We start from the raw sequence: 19,266 nt of genomic DNA on the forward strand, positions 1-19,266 counted from the left end.
TTAGGCGCAATGTTTGACACCGCGTGAGTTTCCCTAGAGTATGATTTCTTTGTTTAATGATTGGGAACGAGAAGACGCATGAATATAGATACAGCTCAATGTTTTCCCATTTCAGCCCACGTGGCAATCCCTAGAGCATCATTTCTTTGTTTAACGGTTGCGCCGGAGAGCAAACGCTCAGAATATTTTTAGTACATATTAACACATATTATATCTGAAAACCAGGCCGTTTTAGATTAAACTGTTTCGCTAGGAGCAAATTTTGTTAAATTTTCTATTGGATTTGGCGATTCTATCCCCCACATAAACAAGTAGTGACGTCATAGTGAATTAGGTCAATTAGATGAGGTCACATTCGATACTTTATGCTACCCACTAATTAAACCAGTGGATATTTATTTTTGTATCGGTTTAGAAAGTAAATCACATAGCAAACAACTTCCCATAAATTAAACGAGGGTAGTTTCGACCCTATTCGATATGTTACCGTTGTGTTGCGAAAGGCCGTGCCACGATAGCGAACATGTTGGTACATGCATAGACCGCATGGGTGATTGCACTGAGGGGGGAGGGAGGGGTAGCTTGATGACACGAGATATACTCTTTCGATTTTCACGAACAATTTTGTACACATTGAGTATTGGTTGATATGTAATATATACAGTATGAGTGGCCGTTTGTATATCGGATACAACACGAATACTGTAGATTGCTTATCAAACGTCTAGGTTAGTTCCTTTGTTTCACTAAAATTTTCAAAATTAAAGTGAATCTGGCCAAGAAAATCCAAGTTAAAGTTTATGCAAATGAACAGGATTCTGTATCTGATTTACAACACTCTTGACGGTCGTAATTTCTATTGTGTTTTCCTCATGAATTATTAATGAGTTTGATAAGTATTATTGCATTGAATCTCACGTAAGTAGGGTTCTGTTTTATATATATATATATCAACAAGTTTCTATCTTACCCATGTATTTTGGCATTACTGTATTCTAATTACAAAAAATTAAAAACGTTTATCTGCTTATGAAATTCATATTTCGCTTGCCTGGCGGTCACGTGATGGCAGTTTATACAAATTACCATATCAATAATATCAATCATCGTACATTCCAAACTGTGTTCAGTTTACTCCTGAATAAAACAAAAAAATCTATTTTCATGCATTATCAGTGAAACACTTCCTTGCAACTTTATACCATATTTCATCCTATTATTCTTGACCGGAGTTTTCGTGCAATGCGTTTATTACAATAACTTACAAATTTCTCACTCGCTAATTGGTTATTTTTTATCATCAATAAGAGGACAGACAGATAAAGCTGACGTCAACGAGCGCGCGCTCTTTCCGTTGGTTGTTTTGATCACTAAAAATGAGAAGTTTTTATCGTTTTTGTTATTGTAAAAAACAAATAGACATCAGTTTTTCTGATGTCAATTTGTTAAATTCAAAGGTAATTTGGGTGTATTTTGAGAACACGCATGCGCACTGCCGATTCACTTAGATCAGATTTCGCGCACGCGTATTATCGACTTCTTGAAATCAGTATTTTAAAATGTTAGGCGCATATCGGTGATGGTCAAGAAACTAAATCCGCTGTTTTCCCGTTTCAAGTCCTATTCTTTGTCATCTTCAATTAAGTCTTATTTTGACGAAACTCAAACATTCAAACATTTCCCCAAAATAGTCTTAGGGACTATTTCCAATACAAATACGTTGTCTAGGAAACATGCAAACAGTCAGTAATTCCTTTCTGCGATATAATTTTTCTAGTAGATATTTGAGGAAAAAATCCAGGAATAGAGGCTTTGCACCATCTCAAGATGGAATGCATGACTGAATTCTTTCCCATGTTAAATAAGAGTAGACCAGATTCCCTACTAGACCCTTGCATGTGACGTCAAAGGAGCTCAATTTGGAGGACAAGACAAAAGAATTTCAATCTGCTGAGAATTGTAATCTATATTGTTTTGGCCTCAAGATTGAGCTGCATTCCGACGTGCTGCAAAGGGTCAATTGCCCCTGCCTCCTATCGTGGCTGCCATCTACTGGTGCAAAGCCACTATTCACGTCCAGAGGTAACGGGTACTAAGTAGACGCACCCCCACTCCTTCCCTCCCCTCCCCCCTAAACCAAGTCCCGTAACATTACAATTGTCTTATATGGTCAAAAAGTTCGCCCACCTTCCACAAAAATTACACATATACAAATTGAATCACAAATTAAATCACACTGCTTTCAATACGAAATTTAGGCAAATGCCCAATTACTTTGACAACAGCAACAGGGGAAGTCGAGCCAAAAATTTCCCCTCGTATGTTGACCAAAGCTTCAACAAAATTTCCCCAAAGTATGCTGAGATACCTTAACAGTCCATCGTAATAGACATTGAAAAAGTTAATGAGTTATTAGTGTCAATGGCTAGAAAATCTGGCTCTCGACCAGCCCAATACATGTTGAATTTGAGTCATATACACTGAAATAGAATCACAAGCTCCGAATCAGCACCGTTACATCGAGTGTGTGTAGCTCCACATCTGGTTTATTTACAGAAAGAGACAAAAGGTCGTGCATGCTGAAACACAGTCAGTATGCCCCCGCATTATGATCAAGAGAGCGTTTCTCCTAACCGTCGTCGCCACTAGAATTATTATTATTAGTTTTTAAAATGTTTTTCGGGGGAAAAACCTGTAGTATTATCCCTCTTCATATGACACTACTCGTGGCAAAATCGGTTCGACATGTTAGGATCAATGCGAGCTCGACGCAATCATATTTCTGTTGGCATCTAATCTACATATAATCCACAGCTGTAGGTACTAAGTCTAGACGCGTTATTAAGCCTCTACAGTCTCCAGTCCATTGAAAGGACAACCCTATGCTCTCAGCCGCATAGACGTTGAGAGAACTTAGGATTCTATCTATGGTAAGTATTAAACCGGAATTCAAATAAGTCTGTTGTTGCCTATTATCATTAGTTTTAAAAATGCAAATTAGGACGATATCTAGGAGCTGTTTATCCAGGATTTTTTTAAAAAAAAGGGATATTATAGCTAATACTATTCCTAGGTTATTAAGTTATCAAATAGGTTAACTATTATTCTTAAGAAGTCGTGCATTTTAACGAATAAATTTAATATTTATACAATGTGGCTAACTCCACAGGCCTAATGCGCGGCTGAGACGGAAGTATCGAGCCAAGACCCTTATCAACAACACTAGTTTGGTGTTGAACTTTCACATTATGGACCGGTAGTCGAAGGGATCAAATTAAACATTCTGACGTCTCGGTCAGTGCTTTCATTTAATGCGTAAGATATTCATGTTTGAATCCAGTTGTGTCAGCGCGCCTTGTTGAGCTAGCAACCCAGCCCTGATACACAACGTCTGTCTTTCTTTGCAGAGCCAAGATTTACAGCTCTCGAAAGTAGACTTCGCTTTGGGTATATTCAAGAGAGGGGGAGTTTTAACTTTGACAGAAGAGAACAATACTTTGGTAAGTGTTTTTTGTTGGCTTTTTTGTTTTTTGTGTTTTTTTTCTTCGTTAGTTGTTAAGCATAAGATTACTAAAGAGCCAGGATTAGAATAAGTTATCTCTAAGACTAACGATTTACTCGCAGTGTGGACTAAAGCACTTTCGTTTAGAAAGAATAGTTTCAATAAAGAAAGGTTTTTTCTCAATCTCGCTAAGTTTGTTGGAAAATAAAGCACCCCGCCCCTTTACAAATCACACCGCATTTCATGCCATATTAAAACATCAAAAATCCCCAAATCTGATTGCTCATTTATGTTGTTTTATTCGTAAAGTTAGTCAATTTTTTTACTCTTATATACTAAAGGATACTGTGTGAGTTATTTGGACAGTTTTTTCTTATGTCACATTTCTTTCGTCTTGTCTGGTTGTCACCAGCACTATGGTTAACCATCGTATTTTAATATCTCTAATTTATGCTAATGAGCCGCATTCTCTAAGCTTCAGACGTACGTTTCTTCGTTATTCATCGTCGTTTTCGTTCTTACTCTTGGATACGACGCTATGCCTTGGTGTCCTTGGATTCTGGTTATTTTGTTGCTTGTTTAGGCGTTGCGTTGGGTCACAAACTAGAAGTTACTTTCTAAATCTACTTAATACCAACTATCTATGACATTTGCAAACAAAAGTTACTGTAGTTAATTTACCTTGTATGAGCAGCTTAGGACATCAGTTATTTTTCAAATGCGCTTAATATTCGTTTAAATAAGATTCAAATAAGTATAAATAAGTTTTTTTTTAACTGAGGAAAAAAGGGAGCGCATTTTTGGAAACCCTTTTCTTTTATCTTTCGTGAATTTCCTTTAAAAGATGCTTCTTTTATGGAAGATTTTGGAGAAATCATCAATGTACTTGCTAGCGCCCATCCCTAGCTTTATCAAATAGCTGTTTAATTGTTGACATACCTCTAAAACTGTACCCGAATCGTGTGACCTCTCGAAACTAAGCATCCAACCTTGAGATCGTCTATGTATGGACTCCTTAAAAATGCGTTTCTGCAAGCTTCTTGGAGAATTTATGTCAGAAACGTTAGCAAGCTGTTTTGAAATCCAGTTTCCTTTTTATAATTTGAACATTCTATTAAAAGGATGAAAGAGTATGGTGTTTTTTACTCCTAAACAAGAATAAATTCCGAAAAACAAGCGAACACGCCCCTCCATCCTGTTGCATGTGTTCGGTGAAATGGTATCCGAAATTGGAAGACATGGACTTAAAAAGCTTGCAAGTTTTTATATTTCTCGTAAACTCTAGCCAGTTACTCATTTTGTTTCTGTCTCGATTGATATTTTTTGTCAGTAGAACGTTGCGCTCGCGTTCGGGGCTATGATATATTTCGTTCCCCAAAAACGCGTGATGTACGTCAGTATTTGATATAGAATATTGAGATTATGCTGAACTAAATAGCCAACTTAACCAGCAACGCACTAAGCACTAGCTTTTGTGGCTTCGGTCGACATTCATGGATTGTTATTCTTTTAATTCTGTGTAAATTTTCTTTGAGTTCAGGGATATTTTTAGAAACTGCATTCTTATCTGAACATTCCAGACATTCCAGCTTTTCGCTAAATGTGGTTAAAAGTTTGGATTAATATTTTGTTTTATTTTACCTACATTTGAACGTCTAATTCTTTGGATCCTTATTCTGTTCTACGATCAAAACAACAGAAAAAATAGCTACTTTCTTTTTCCATAAAGATATCTATCGTGAAAGAATATGTAGTGGATATTTGTAGCAACATGCTAAGAGTGGTTCTAGGCAGAGCACTCGCTCTAATTAGCTGTTTGTTTCAGAGCACGTGCTGACTCTAATTGGCTATCTCAAACGCCATCTTCGCCCTGATTGGCTTGCGCAACTCCATCTTCATCTCTATCATGGCATCGGTCACTCGTAAATCTTTTTTGCTTCTTTCGTTTAGAGAACTTTGCATTGTTTGATGAAACTGGACAAGTTTTCAATGTTCTCAACAAAAACTTATGGTATTAAAGCTTTGATTCAAAAATTACTTAGTATTCCGTCTCTCATGAGCTTGGCTGATCCCAGCTACGGATTTATTGACTTGCTAGCACCGTTAGACAAAATATATTTTCTATTTCCCTTAAGGGAAAAGAAAAAAATAAACTATGCATTTTTTGTTTCGCAAATTAAACTTGTGTAAAGAAGTTATCCGTTTCTGTTAAGCGAAAGTTTTTTGATGCATAGTGATGTATACTTTTCGGTTTGTCGATGAAAACAAAAAACTGTTCCAAGCTTGAACAGATGGCTACATTCAAAATAAACACTGCAGTAGATTGAAAATAAATCAACTATTCTTTCGCTTTCTGGAGAGTTCGGTAGATAATAATAATAATGCTGTTAATGTTCTGCGTTAGATAAATGCATTGAACAGGTTTCTGTTATAATACAATACGATACGAAAGACTTTCACTTTCTGCGCGTTCGCTCGCAACAAAATTGTCCTCATCAATTAATTAATTATAAGGTTAATATCAAAGTTATTGGAAATTAGTAATTTTATATTAACAATTTGTATCTATTCGTGAAGAAGCGCTTATTTTGCATTATGTTATTCTGGGATTTCTGGAACATTCGAAAAAGTCTACATATGGAACATTCTGGAACGAATTTGAAAGATTTTTTGGCGCTTTGGCACATTCAGATAAAGTTTACATATACAGTATCATAGTTAATAGATATTAACTATGTCTAAACCATCTAGCACTAATCACTACCCAAACTTTTACGAAAGAAGCATAACATTCCGTTAACTTTAGTCACTTGTATTACTCATTCAGCTTTGCGGCCTTCTATGATCAGTAGAGAAATCGCATAGATTGACAGCGATTCCTGGACTCGGTGTAACATGTGAGCAGAGTTTGTTAGGTTCGTCTGCCTTCAGTGTCTCGATTAAGGGTTTTTTTCCCGTTTTCTTCGCGAAACCTTTCATGCTAAATTCTGAAAATTGGCCGTGCCCAACTTCTATCAGCCCAGATAATGTTTGGCAGGGTATCGATAAAATTTGAAAGTTTGAAACGAAATTCGCCCATAAAATTACAAAGACGTACGTATTCCATCAGCAAGTTCAACTAGACCTCATCAGTAGATGATATCTAGGAAATGAGACATTAATAGTTCTAGTAAACATAAATCTATACTAAACCAAAATGGTAACTTATGTTTGATTATTCTGAACTGACACGTCCAAGACAAAGACAATCATTAAATTTTGCGAAGAAAAATTCCTCCAAAACAAACTCAATCATATATAATGGCTTTTCTGTGGCCACATCTTTGGGATTTAGGACTTTGACGAAGAAGACTCTGTGGGGCAAATCATTTCTTCATCAAGTCCGCTTTTGACTCATTGAGTGGATCTCTTTGTAAAAGCTATTATGCATCGTTCTTAAAACTAAGAATGCTGAAGCCTTGTCTCATATAATGAAAAAGAAAGAAAAAACTTCAAGTGCCGACTATTGTAAACACACCGCACGTACTAAAGCGAGAATCGGATTGAAGAGACTCTCGTTCAATACAAGGTTTGTAAGTCAATCTTACAAAGAAACCTAAACATCTTAAATTATGTTATACTTTATTCAAGTGAAGATTTTTGTTTTCATAGCTTTCCTAATCGTAAAAACCATACTCTTAGTTTTGTGAATGAGGCATTTGCCAACACTTAATTCCTCGATCCAGAATGAACGCCAAAAAAACACGTCTCACAGAACTCTATCTTGGAAGTCTAAAGCTTAAACTTGCATTTCAATTTAGTAGTTTTTAGTTTTAGAGGTCCATAGATTTAGACATTCATTGCGAATTCATTGTATGAGAATTTAGTATTTCGGAATGAAGGATAAAGCGATTCTTATTTAATCTTGTTGAGGCGCGTTCCCAATCGCTTTCGTTTTTATTGCCTTATGGTTGGCTGTACAAATTGATTCATATCGATCTTTCTTGCTATAACAGACATAGTAGCTAAGATTAATAAGTACTTGGCGGCCCTAAAGGTGTGGCTTTGTCTATGCGTGTCTAACTTTGAAATTTTACTCCGTTGCGCGAGTTATACAGTTAACTCTCGTCTTGCGAACACCCCGATATTACGGACAGGAGCAAAGTCCCCAGCAAAAATAATGACAAAGACATGACCGTAATTAATTCTCGTCATTGCGGACCGGCTCGCTATTACTTAGACTAAATGACGGTCCGCTGTAAAGAGAGTTGACTGTATATAGATCTTCTACTCTATTTTTATTAAGATCTACGCGCTTTTAATCAAAACCTTACTAAAACCTTAGGTTATTCTAGACGATACTGCTTTGTTTTAGATCGCTACTTTATATATAGTTGATTGTGAGTTTGATGAATCTGTAATTCTATTTTACTTACTCTATCAAGATGCTTTTGGAGCTTGTCGAAGACCTCCAATAATGCGGTAGATTTGGTGCAATCACTCGGGGGAAAACATTACTTTTCTTGCCGTTTACATTTCTCTAGTAAATACATTTAAACGGTACCATTGTCGCGATCGTTCATTCAACGATCCTTGAAAGCAAGAGACGTCCGTTTTCGAAAACCTTAGTCCGCGTAAAACGAGTAAGAGAAGGACAGCCTTGCTATGTCTACTTCTATCTACTTCTTGTCGTGCTGAATGCGTTTGATGCCCAACAGTCACCATTATATGCGAATAGATTCTCTCCTATGCTACGAGGGCTCATTTTCCCTGGGCTCCGCAAGCTAAGCGATATAATATACTTAATATTTGATGATTTCAAATATAAACTTGAACAAGGTCGTTTAATCATTTTAACCAAGATTGGTGTGTACTTTTGCGTTGATTCAAATGAAAATGTTTGGCTTAGCATTCACTTTTGCTCTGTGAAACGTTTTTTTATATCTTTGGGCTAAAAGACGAATTCTATGTAGTGTGTTCTTTTCGTAGTTAGCAACTTGATTTTTCTTCACCAATTTACAATATACTTCTACAATTATGTTCAATTTTGATGTTATAAATGCTGTTAGTGCCTGCTTTTTCATGTTTTTATTTCTCACTTCACTGTGGTCTTTGGACAAACAAGCGTTATTGTTGTTGCGGTTAGCGCGACTTCTTTTTCTTCAGGATTGAGTATTTTTGAGTTAGATTCAATAGGCCCTTTGCAGCTAGTGGTCACGTGCTTGGATACCGCTTAGCAACACAAAACTGGAGAGCAAGCCTTCCAGTAAACAAAAGTTGTAATAGGTCAAGCACGCGTGGTTTTATACGATAGTTTCATCGTTCAAAACGCTTAATCCTTTTGCCCTATCTACAAACACAGTAAGATAATCTTAAATTCTCTCCTTTGGACTCGATTTTTGGTTCGAAGTAACGATATTCTTCGCGTTATCGCGAAAAAATTGTCACCGCCGGCCCGCTCGACGGCTGAAAAACATGGCGACTTCGCAAGGTATGTACTTCAAAACTCTCCTTTTTTTTGGTTTCTTTTCAATTATTGGACTTCTAAAATCTCTAAAATAACAGTTTAGATTGTGAATGGTGATCGATTGTAATTGGACGGCATTTTAATGGACGATTTGTTTATTTTTTGTGAGAGTGATTCCACGTCTAAAGTCAAGACTAACCCATGTTTACATATATTCGCTGTAGATGTTAGAACTCCCGACGAGCCATCACATACCAAGAAAAATTCTTCGTACTGATATTTTTATATTTATTTTTGTTTTAGATGAAGTAGAAACTCAAGACATCTCTATCATTCCTTCCCTCACCTTCGATGATGTAGGGAGCTACGCTATAGAGAAGTCTGGCTGCACAAGCACTTCGAAAGCGTACAAATTTATGGCGGAACCAGGCTATTTACATGACGTTAAAGGTACTTGATAGCCAAAATGTTTTTTCTATTTCATTATGATATGAATGGCAGACAATTCACACTAATTTTTCCAATTTTTTAGTGATATATACCGACCAGTGCGTGAGAGTTAAATGCAAGTGTTACCGCTCAATGAGGAAGTCTGAACCACCGCACATTTTAGAGGTGTCAGTCCAGAACAACAATTTGACATTGCTGTCTGGGCTGTGCTCATGTGTAGCCGGGGCAGGTGGATACTGCCATCATGTGATCGGGCTTCTTTACTATTTAGCCCTTCTTAAGCAACTGGGACATCGGACATTGCCTGATGAGCTAACATGTACCAGCATGAAGCAGCGTTGGAGCATACCTAGAGGATCCAAAATCGCACAAAAAGAAATACAAGACGTGCTAGTGAAAAAACCCCAACTTGGCGCTTCGTACAGTAGATATATCAAGAGTAATTTGTATTCCCCATCTACCCAGTATCCTACCCTCACAAAAGAGCACTTTAATGGCTTCCAACCACCTTATCCTCTCTTTACAACCATTCTGCCCAATCAAGATCAACTTGGCAATATCCCATTTGTACAGAGCAAGTTTGGAAATGTCCCAAAAGGCTGTGTCCTGTCATATCAACAAAAGATGTCAACTGACTACATCATAAATGATTTTACTTGCACTTCTTTCCCAGAGCTTCCCCTCTCAAGTGCAGAGGACAGATTTAATAACAATGTGTCAATCTGTCTTGACAGTCGTCAACAATCTATATTTGGAACATTGTCTGTGACAACAGAGTCATCACTGAGAGTGCAGCAGCAAACAGTCACTCAAAGTCAGAGTGATGTATGGCACCTGCTCAGAAAAAAAAGGGTAACAGCAAGCAAATTTGGCATTGTCGCTCGCCGGGTGTCACATTTTGACACCCTTGTCAATCAGCTAAACCCCACCAGATTTGTACAAACTGCAGCAATGAGAAGAGGCATTGAACTTGAACCACATGCTGCCATGGTCTATGCTAGCAATGCAAAGGGTGGAAGAGTAAACCTCTTCCCATCTGGGCTGATTGTCCACCCAAAGTGCCCATGGCTAGGTTGTAGCCCAGACAGGAAAGTTTATGACCTTGATGCCGTAAATAATGGTCAGAATCCCTTTGGCTTGTTAGAAATAAAGGTCGTTAAAGAGGGGGAAACATCATTTGACAATGTGAGGTATCTCACCAAGGACCAGAACACTAACCAGTACAAACTGAAAACAACAGACATTTATTATTACCAGATCCAGTGCCAGCTTGGACTCACAGGATTAGAATGGTGTGATTTTTTCAGTTACATTGACGAAAATTTGTTTGTTTGCTCTAGAATTAATTTTGATTCAGTGTTTTTCCAGCAAGCAAAGGACAAAGTTGATAGTTTTTTCTTCAATTACTATTTACATTAATACACTAAGATTTTTGTTGTTGTTCTCAAACCATGGCCAGATTTCTTATGATAACAAATATTATATTATTTTTATTAATGACAAATCAATTCATAATCTTAATTTATTTTTTATTATATTTATATCATATTAGTATTATATTTATTTGTGCTATTTAGATTTTGTGTTTGTTCATTAGTTTTTTTTTTTGAGTTTTCATTTACAAACAAATTGAAATAGTTACAAAAAGCAATCCAAGACACATGATAAACCAACCTGCATTAAAGATTATCTAATGGGTTATGTAAGCCACATTAATCATACATTCACCAACTTCTTACAGACACTATGCCTCATTATTACCATTGGATAAAATAAGTGGGCCTTGAAAATTTGTAAGGAGGCAGGCTACAGTATATAACTGATTGACTGAACCTAAAGTGGACAATGGCACATCTGAATCAAAAAAGTGGTACTCTTTGACTCTTCTTATTGCCCTCTTGACATGAATTCTAAGACTTGCTAGTGTCTTTGTTTTTTGAACATCTGCGGCAGAGAATTGTTCCTGACTTTCAAGAAACGGAGGAATATTTAACTCTACCCGCTTCTCCCTAAGTAAATCTTCAATGTCAAACCCTTTGTCTGCCATGACTGAATCACCAGGTTCTAACAAATCTAGAATGCCGCTGCACCTTGTGATTTCCTTATCACTAATCCCCCCTGTGTAAAGGCTAGAAACGAAGCTAATAGCTCCATTAGGGGTAATGCCTATCAAACCCTTGAGTGTAGTATTACTCTTATAACTAGAATAAAGCTGCGACTGAAGTAGTAGGGAGGTAGGTGTTTGAACAAAAATCTCTGTACAATCTAAAATGACACGTGTGCTTGCATAAAGCTTTTTAAAACCTTCTGGCATAAACCTATCAACATCTTGCCTTGAAGGCCAGATCACTTGACTACCAAGAAGAAAATACAAAAAATTAGTCCATGTGATCAATTTCCTGCAAACTGACGATTTATGTATTCGGAACCTATGAGCTAAATCCTGTCCGAATAGACCTAGTTTGAGGCGTACACAAAACATAAACAATTCATCCACAAGAAGCATATTTCTTGAGTCTGGTCTACTTTCTCTTTCTCCAGAGGCATAACAATATGTCATTTGTGCAGCACATGGCTGCAAAAACTTAAAAAAGAACTGAATATGTAAATAGGATGGGAAACCTGTATAAAATCTTATGATCTCATTGTCTGTGCCAAATCTCTCAAGCCCAAATTTATTAAGTGCTAATTGTTCTGCAGCTTGCCTCTTAATGTCCTCAATTTCTTTTGCAGCTTCAACTTTAACCCTTTTTATTTCAGTGAGGGCAGCTGCAGTTTCATTTCTACTTTGTTCAAGTTGCTTTTGTGCATCTTGGAACTGTGCTCTGAGTGACTGGACTTGTGCTTGTAGGTCATCCATGCTGAAGGTTGTAGAAGTGCTGGGACTATTATCTTCATTGTCATCACTTTCATCTGTCTGAGTGTCTCTGTAAAAAGGTTTTGAAATTATGATGACACTCAGTTCACACTCAGTTCACACTAAATAAAAAATTATAAAAGACTAAATTATTAAAATTATAAAATTATTTTGGTTTAAACCAAAATAAACATCAAGTACAATTCCATCAGTCAAGTCTAAATGAAATGTATTGAAGTAGAAATATGTGATATTCATTACCTATCTACTTGTCGAATTATCTTTCTTCTTGCTTTGGATTTGGTTGACCAGTCAAAGATTGATGGTACAGCTTCTCTTTTTAGCAACTGACGTCCAGAATCAGTGGGAGGATTGTAATCTTCCTCAGTGAAGTGTTTTGAGCACACTCTGGTACTTTTGTTAACCTATTATAAATCAAATGTCCTTTTAATAACAATGTAACTGTATTCAACTATTTTTATCTTCATTACAGTTTTTTAAAGATCCACAGGCAATTCGTATTGTGCATTGATATTGTTAGATTCCTATATACCTTGAAGTGTGGGCCCACATCTCTTCGTATCTTCACCAGCCATTCCTTTTTCAATTGCTCATCCCTTGCACGGCCTGGTAAGCGGTGAAACTTTAAATCAGGATGATATCGAGAATCTCCGTTACACAAGGGAACACAACAATGGTACGAAGAATTTTTCTTGGTATGTGATGGCTCGTCGGGAGTTCTAACATCTACAGCGAATATATGTAAACATGGGTTAGTCTTGACTTTAGACGTGGAATCACTCTCACAAAAAATAAACAAATCGTCCATTAAAATGCCGTCCAATTACAATCGATCACCATTCACAATCTAAACTGTTATTTTAGAGATTTTAGAAGTCCAATAATTGAAAAGAAACCAAAAAAAAGGAGAGTTTTGAAGTACATACCTTGCGAAGTCGCCATGTTTTTCAGCCGTCGAGCGGGCCGGCGGTGACAATTTTTTCGCGATAACGCGAAGAATATCGTTACTTCGAACCAAAAATCGAGTCCAAAGGAGAGAATTTAAGATTATCTTACTGTGTTTGTAGATAGGGCAAAAGGATTAAGCGTTTTGAACGATGAAACTATCGTATAAAACCACGCGTGCTTGACCTATTACAACTTTTGTTTACTGGAAGGCTTGCTCTCCAGTTTTGTGTTGCTAAGCGGTATCCAAGCACGTGACCACTAGCTGCAAAGGGCCTATTTATGATTAAACAAGTTAAAGATATTGTTGTCTCGTATTTCGGGTTATAACTCCTTCCCTAAGTAGCGTTTTCAAACATTATGATCATGATATGTATTCTTAAGAATATAAAACGCGCGCGCATGCCTCTGTGCTGTGATATAACACGCTTGGAGCTGTAGAGAACGAGGGAAGCAAGCTTAGGAACACGAGGCGTAGCTGAGCGTTTCTCTTCCTTTAAGTGCTCTATAGCTCCCAAAGTGTTTATATCACGGTAAAGAGACATAATCAGCATTTTATATTGCTCTTATAATTTAATTTTGTGAACGATTTTCCTTGAGGGTGTCTCTGTCCTGTGAGCGTGTCTCTGTGCCAGCCAATGAGCGCGCGTGTTATATTTCAAATATTCGTATAAATAAGCATAAACTTTATTACATTTTGCAGATTTAAATTCACACAAAACTAAATATGAAATACAGAAACATCAACCACTTATCCGTCTTGCTTCGCTTCTTTAGTCGTTTTTACTTTCGTTTTTATTTTCTCATTCTAAGCCAACCGCTTTCAAACCAAAATAAAGAGAACGAAGCATAATTTTTAAATATTTTAAAATATTCTTGAATTGCAAATTTTATACTTCATTTGGTCAAAGTAGCTTAAAGCTGAAACTTTGTTGTATTTGACTTTTTTATAATTATCATAATAAATTATGAGCTCCATCTGCATCAGATGAAAACTTTCACTTTCTTGTGAGGCCCTCGTTGATTTTAATTTTCTTTGTTTCTTTCGTTCGTTCGTTCGTTCGTTTGTTCGTTTGTTCGCTCGCTCGTTCGTTCGTTTTTCTCGTTCGTTCGTTCGTTCGTTCGTTTCTTCGTTCGTTCGTTCGTTTGTTCGTTCTTTCCTTCTTTCCTTCGTTCGTTCTTTCATCCATCCATCCATCCATCCATCCATCCATCCATCCATCCATCCATCCATCCATTCATTCATTCATTCATTCATTCATTCATTCGGCCTTTCTTCTTTCTATTTCTTTTTTTCCTTTCCTCTCTTTCTTCCATTTTTTCGTTTACTTTTTTTCTCCGGCTTTAAAACCGAAAAAATGTCCCATCATAAAGCTACCTATCAAATAATATTGAAATAACATGACATTGAAATAACATGAAAATCTTGATAGCATATTTCATATAACGAAAGATGGTGATGCTATTATTAGGAGTAACCAGTATTGACAATATACCCCCAGTCCTCCCTCCCTCGTGATAACAACCGTAAAGTATGTGGAATCCCCTGCTGATATTTATTTACTTGATGACGAGTTTTGTACCGGATGTCGATGTCAGTCAACCTCATTGTTTTGTTTATCAATGGCAGAGTAAGAGGCAAGGTCAGAACAATGGTCTAAATTAGGAAAACGATTTCATTGCGTCGGTGTCTGTAGTGACTATGAACAATGTCGAAATATGGAGAACAATTTGGATAACTACTCTCTTACATGCGGAAACGCTTTTATCCTAACTGCGACATTTTATAATAGGGGGGGGGGGGGGGGGGTTAAATAATCTCTACCTATCGTAACGTGTATGTCTTTTAGCAAGGTTAGGAATATTGATACTTGTTTCAACTCCGGTAAATCGAGATCCAGTATTCATAGACGGAGACAAAGCTCCTCACAGCTTCGTGCAAGAATATAGTTTTACGCTTCTACTCTACTCTTTCCGCGGTCAACTGCATTTTAAGTGCTTTTGCGTTTTTGTATGCTTTTCGTCTGTGGCGCGCGTGCGCATGTGTAGTATTCATTGTACGTGTTATGTTTCAGAGACAAACATTGTAGTGGTAACGCAATTTGTGTGTGTGTGTGCTGTGCGAGTTTGGGGAGAGGATCAATTGCGAAGTTTACAAACTGGATCAATTATTAAAATTTTCACTTTATGAAATTTATACCTATTTTAAGAAAGGTTGTGGAAGGCAAAGGAGCGATAAGTCTCCCCCACAGCCGCTTTCAGTGTCGTTACGCAACGCTCAGAGGAGAAAGCGTTGCGTGACGACACTGAAAGCGGCTGTGGGGGAGACTAAGGAGCGACAGCGAAAGGTCCTTGCAAGACTAAAAGTGATTATGGACATACACCTACTTGCAAGAACGTTGACATACAAGAATAGAACATTAGTAATTTAGTGAGAAAGGAATACATTAAAAGACAAAAGAAAAAGTTCAGCTTCAGTGATCTTCTTTTGTTTTTAAATATAATTCCTATCCCACTAAATCACTAATGTTCTATTTTCGTATGACAACGTTCTTGCAAGTAGGTTTACATTTAAGACGCGCAATCCTTTATTAGCCACTCCGAGATTGCTGGGGAAAACTGGATCGAGTTGACATTGCAGTGCATTGTGGGACAAAATAGACGCCCCTTTTAAACATGTCCTTTAAAACAATCCCAAAATGCAATGCCAACTAAACCCAGTTTTTCCCTGAACCTCGGTATCAGTTAATCTTATTCAAATATTGCTTCGTTTTGAGACTCTATTGTTCTGTAAATAGCTCCGGGCAAGTTGGTGATTAAACTATAAATTCCTCGTATAAAAATAGAGAATAGGAGACATATATGAGTATCAGACATTTTAATCAAAGTCATAGTGTAGTAGACTAATCTTTAGATATTTCAAGAATGATCGTCATCTTCGCGGTTACCTTTTGTCGAACATGTCGATTTTTACAGAGGCATTTTTAAAGGTTTCTGCTGAGAAATATATTGTTATTAAACCATTAGTATCAATTATTTTAGTTCCGTGTCATAGGGATGTAGTAGTTGATACGGCCGGCCCACTTCAGAGCCTCCAAGAACAATAGAACTTTGCCGCAATAGGAATATCAAAGCGTAGTGAATCATAGAGGAACATGTACAAGTCTCGATTCTTTTCTTCGTAGAGGTTAGTACAAATTCTTGACAAAGTTTTGAAGTTCTAAAGAATTTTTGATATAGTTTTTGCGACCCAGTGATACGCCCTACTATTTCAAAATAACCCAAAGGCATTCTCTTCCAGAATCGATTATTCTGAGTCAGCATATATTTTCCATCGATTATTTTGTCCTTGAGATTTCGAATTTTGGTCCTTCGCCCCGTTTGACTATTGCAGTGGTATTAGCCATTGCGTGTTTGAGGAAGACTGGGTTGAGTTGGCATTGCAGTGCATTCTGTGACTGTTTTAGGACACTTTTGCGAGATGGCGTCTATGTTCAACAGTTCCAAAATGAAGCCCAATATCAACTCGACCCAGCTTTTTCTTCAACCTCGGAAAAGCTTATTCGTTTATCCGTTAGTTGGTATGTTCGACGTTTCGGGTACTTGACCTTAGTCCGCCATGTCCTGTCCTGTTCCTAACTTTATCAACAATATAGGAACAACTTGACAAGTGGTTCATTATAGATCGATTGAATTCTAGTATTTGCTTCGATGATTTCTAAATTCTTTAAAAAGATTTTCTGCAGAATGACAAATAGCACAACGAGAATCTAAAAAAAATAGTGAAATATTTACCCATCTTTCTTTGTTTTATTATTATTTCTCTTGGTTTTCTTTGTTTATACTTTCGCTGTTTTTGTTTTCTTAGGAAGAATTTATTTACAGAAATTGCATGCTTCACCTCACAGTCATTCTCAGCAGCACGAAAACAGCTACGAGTGAGGATTTTGTAAAATTGATGCGACAAATACTTGAATTAAGGCTACAACTTCCTTTTTCTTTCTTTTTTTTAATTTTTCCTTGTGAAGAAGCCAACTTGTACAACATTTCACACAACTGTTGACATCATGATTGCTTTCCGATGTCCCTTGTGATTAAATCTTTTTTTCGCGCTGCGTTCGTGACAATTAGTAACAGACTGTTCTTGGTTTAGTTTATTTTTAAAGTGCTACTATGATGAAAATCGCTCAAACTTGGATTCAGCTGAAACTTCCTAAGAATACTCTTTAAAGGTCCAATAATCACTGTATGAAGTGTTTTCTTGATATTCAGGACGAAAGTATGATATTTTTACGATTATTTTTTGGAGTCTGTGACGTCATACACTCAACATCGAACATCGCTCCATACATTTCTTTGTAGTTTATAATCAAAATATCAGTAGTAAAAGGAGAAAGAAATACCCAAACACCCCAAAATATAAATTATAGTCACAAGTAATGTGAAATAAGCACATTAGCCACCCTTTGGGCTTCATAGGAATAAAATAAATTAAGGATTTATATACAAAGAAATATATGTAGCAATGTTTGATGTTGAGTTTATGACGTCACAGACTCCAAAAAATAATCGTAAAAATATCATACTTTCGTACTGAATATCGAGAAAACACTTCATACAGTGATTATTGGACCTTTAAAGAGTATTCTTAGGAAGTTTCAGCTAAATCCAAGTTTGAGCGATTTTCGTCGTAGTAGCACTTTAACTCAATGTTTACATTATTTTAATATCGACAAATACTCTAAAGAATCTTTCATGTTGCTTCATTTGTGTTTACCTGTTTTGCCTGGACATGCATATCAATATTTTTTACTAAATCAATGATTAATCGTTAACTCTAGGATATTTATTGTCCGAGTTTAGAGGTAAGGCATTCGCGTGACCTCATATTTAATGGGCACAGCCTCGATCCAGAGGCCGGTCCAATACAGTCCATTTGGTCAACACTGTTTTATGCCTGCACATTTAACGCTCCAGGCCAAGTATTGAGTTAAAACTCCAAGCCCCAGCGACGACTAGTGATATGGACTTGCAAAGCTGAATAAGCGACTTTGCTTTGCATTAAAATTGTAAGTACAGTGAATAGTTATATTCTTTATATAGGTTAACACACTTCGCTACTCTCATTGTTTAAGTGTGCCTCTGAGTCTATATGCGGTATCATTAAATTCCTTAGACAATAGATCGGTCATTTAGGCAAAAATAAATAATCTATGTACAGTTCAAATTTAGAAGATTATTGTAAGTGGATGTGCTGGGCATCACATTCATTGGCTCTGTAATATAATATTTCTTCAACTTATAATTTGCAGGAATCAATTAATTGCGAAATGAGTTGACCCAACAAGTTTTTAATCGACGAACAGGTCTATTCGTGTTTGGCATCAATGATAGCATCACTAAGACTTGATAATGAACTGAAAAATATAGCAATATTTACCTAGCTAAATACTATCATCCTCGTCAGCTTAAATTCCATTAGCAGAATTAAAATTATTTATATCCAAAAAAAATATTGAAAATCCTCGAGTTCATATATTTCGAAATTTAAATATCCTATTTTGAAAGAGAGATATTGAGGGTTTTGAAGTTCATTGACTTTCAACTGTAATTTAATAGCGCTCTGTGTAGCTTCTCAGGGTGCAGTAGAAAAGTAGCAGTAGCTTCTATCAAACTGCATGCAGAAATCTTTATTGGATTTTTGTCAAATTTTGGGAGAAAGTATACTATCTCTGAAAGCCCGATAAATAAATAAAAATGAAATAAAATGGAACAAAGTAAATAGAATAGAAATAGAATACGGAATAAAAATGAAATTAAAAAAATGAAATGAAATACAAGTATTACGACAATATAATAAAATTAAAGAAAAAATCTATAAATATAATAAAGCTAAGAAAAGATTGCAAAAGAAAAATACACCATAATAAATATTGTAACATAATTTTTAAAAAACGGTCCTTTCAATGATTCCGATTGATATAAAATTTTCTATTAATTCATCCCTATTATTTTGTCATTATCATTTTTTTCAATAATATAACT

General features: G+C 36.3%; 3 protein-coding genes across 4 annotated transcripts in view; 2 read left to right on the plus strand and 1 right to left on the minus strand.

The window, feature by feature from the left end:
• The first annotated feature begins 2,912 nt into the window (after positions 1–2,912).
• The window catches only part of LOC116297168 (uncharacterized), a 31,512-nt gene continuing 15,158 nt past the window's right edge, over positions 2,913–19,266 (plus strand). The window contains exons 1-2 of the mRNA XM_089036081.1: positions 2,913–2,930; positions 3,408–3,500. Coding sequence (XP_088892207.1) covers positions 2,928–2,930; positions 3,408–3,500 — 96 coding nt within the window. The 5' untranslated portion in view covers positions 2,913–2,927. The remainder of the gene's footprint in view (positions 2,931–3,407; positions 3,501–19,266) is intronic.
• LOC148908797 (uncharacterized) lies at positions 8,722–10,817 on the plus strand. The gene is made up of 2 exons (XM_089036078.1): positions 8,722–9,398; positions 9,481–10,817. Exons 1-2 carry the CDS (start codon positions 9,173–9,175, stop codon positions 10,815–10,817), a joined length of 1,563 nt encoding a protein of 520 aa, XP_088892204.1. The 5' UTR covers positions 8,722–9,172.
• On the minus strand, positions 10,627–13,233 carry LOC148908798 (uncharacterized). 2 transcript variants are annotated; one of them, XM_089036077.1, is made up of 4 exons: positions 13,203–13,233; positions 12,809–13,002; positions 12,517–12,680; positions 10,627–12,325 (listed from the first exon to the last, which is right to left on the minus strand). In XM_089036077.1, the coding sequence occupies exons 1-4, from the start codon at positions 13,216–13,218 to the stop codon at positions 11,143–11,145; spliced, it is 1,557 nt and encodes a 518-aa protein (XP_088892203.1). In that variant the 5' UTR covers positions 13,219–13,233; the 3' UTR covers positions 10,627–11,142. The 2 variants fall into 2 exon arrangements, with proteins under 2 accessions (XP_088892203.1, XP_088892202.1); XM_089036076.1 differs by lacking the exon at positions 13,203–13,233 and having other exon boundaries at positions 12,809–13,084.

Source organism: Actinia tenebrosa, unplaced genomic scaffold (genome assembly GCF_029948245.1).
Source record: "Actinia tenebrosa isolate PJP-AT-01 unplaced genomic scaffold, QUT_ActTen_1.0 PGA_scaffold3__52_contigs__length_22856419, whole genome shotgun sequence".
Classification (NCBI taxonomy): Eukaryota; Metazoa; Cnidaria; class Anthozoa; order Actiniaria; family Actiniidae; genus Actinia; species Actinia tenebrosa.

Bases quoted from the DNA above. Each gene is read 5' to 3' on its own strand.
- LOC148908797 (XM_089036078.1), top strand. From the start codon at position 9,173: ATGTTAGAACTCCCGACGAGCCATCACATACCAAGAAAAATTCTTCGT. The intron at 9,399-9,480 runs GTACTTGATAGC...CCAATTTTTTAG, and splicing joins CTATTTACATGACGTTAAAG to TGATATATACCGACCAGTGC.
- LOC148908798 (XM_089036076.1), bottom strand. From the start codon at position 13,084: ATGGACGATTTGTTTATTTTTTGTGAGAGTGATTCCACGTCTAAAGTC. The intron at 12,681-12,808 runs GTATATAGGAAT...GATTTATAATAG, and splicing joins ATGTGGGCCCACACTTCAAG to GTTAACAAAAGTACCAGAGT. The intron at 12,326-12,516 runs GTAATGAATATC...ACCTTTTTACAG, and splicing joins ATAATTCGACAAGTAGATAG to AGACACTCAGACAGATGAAA.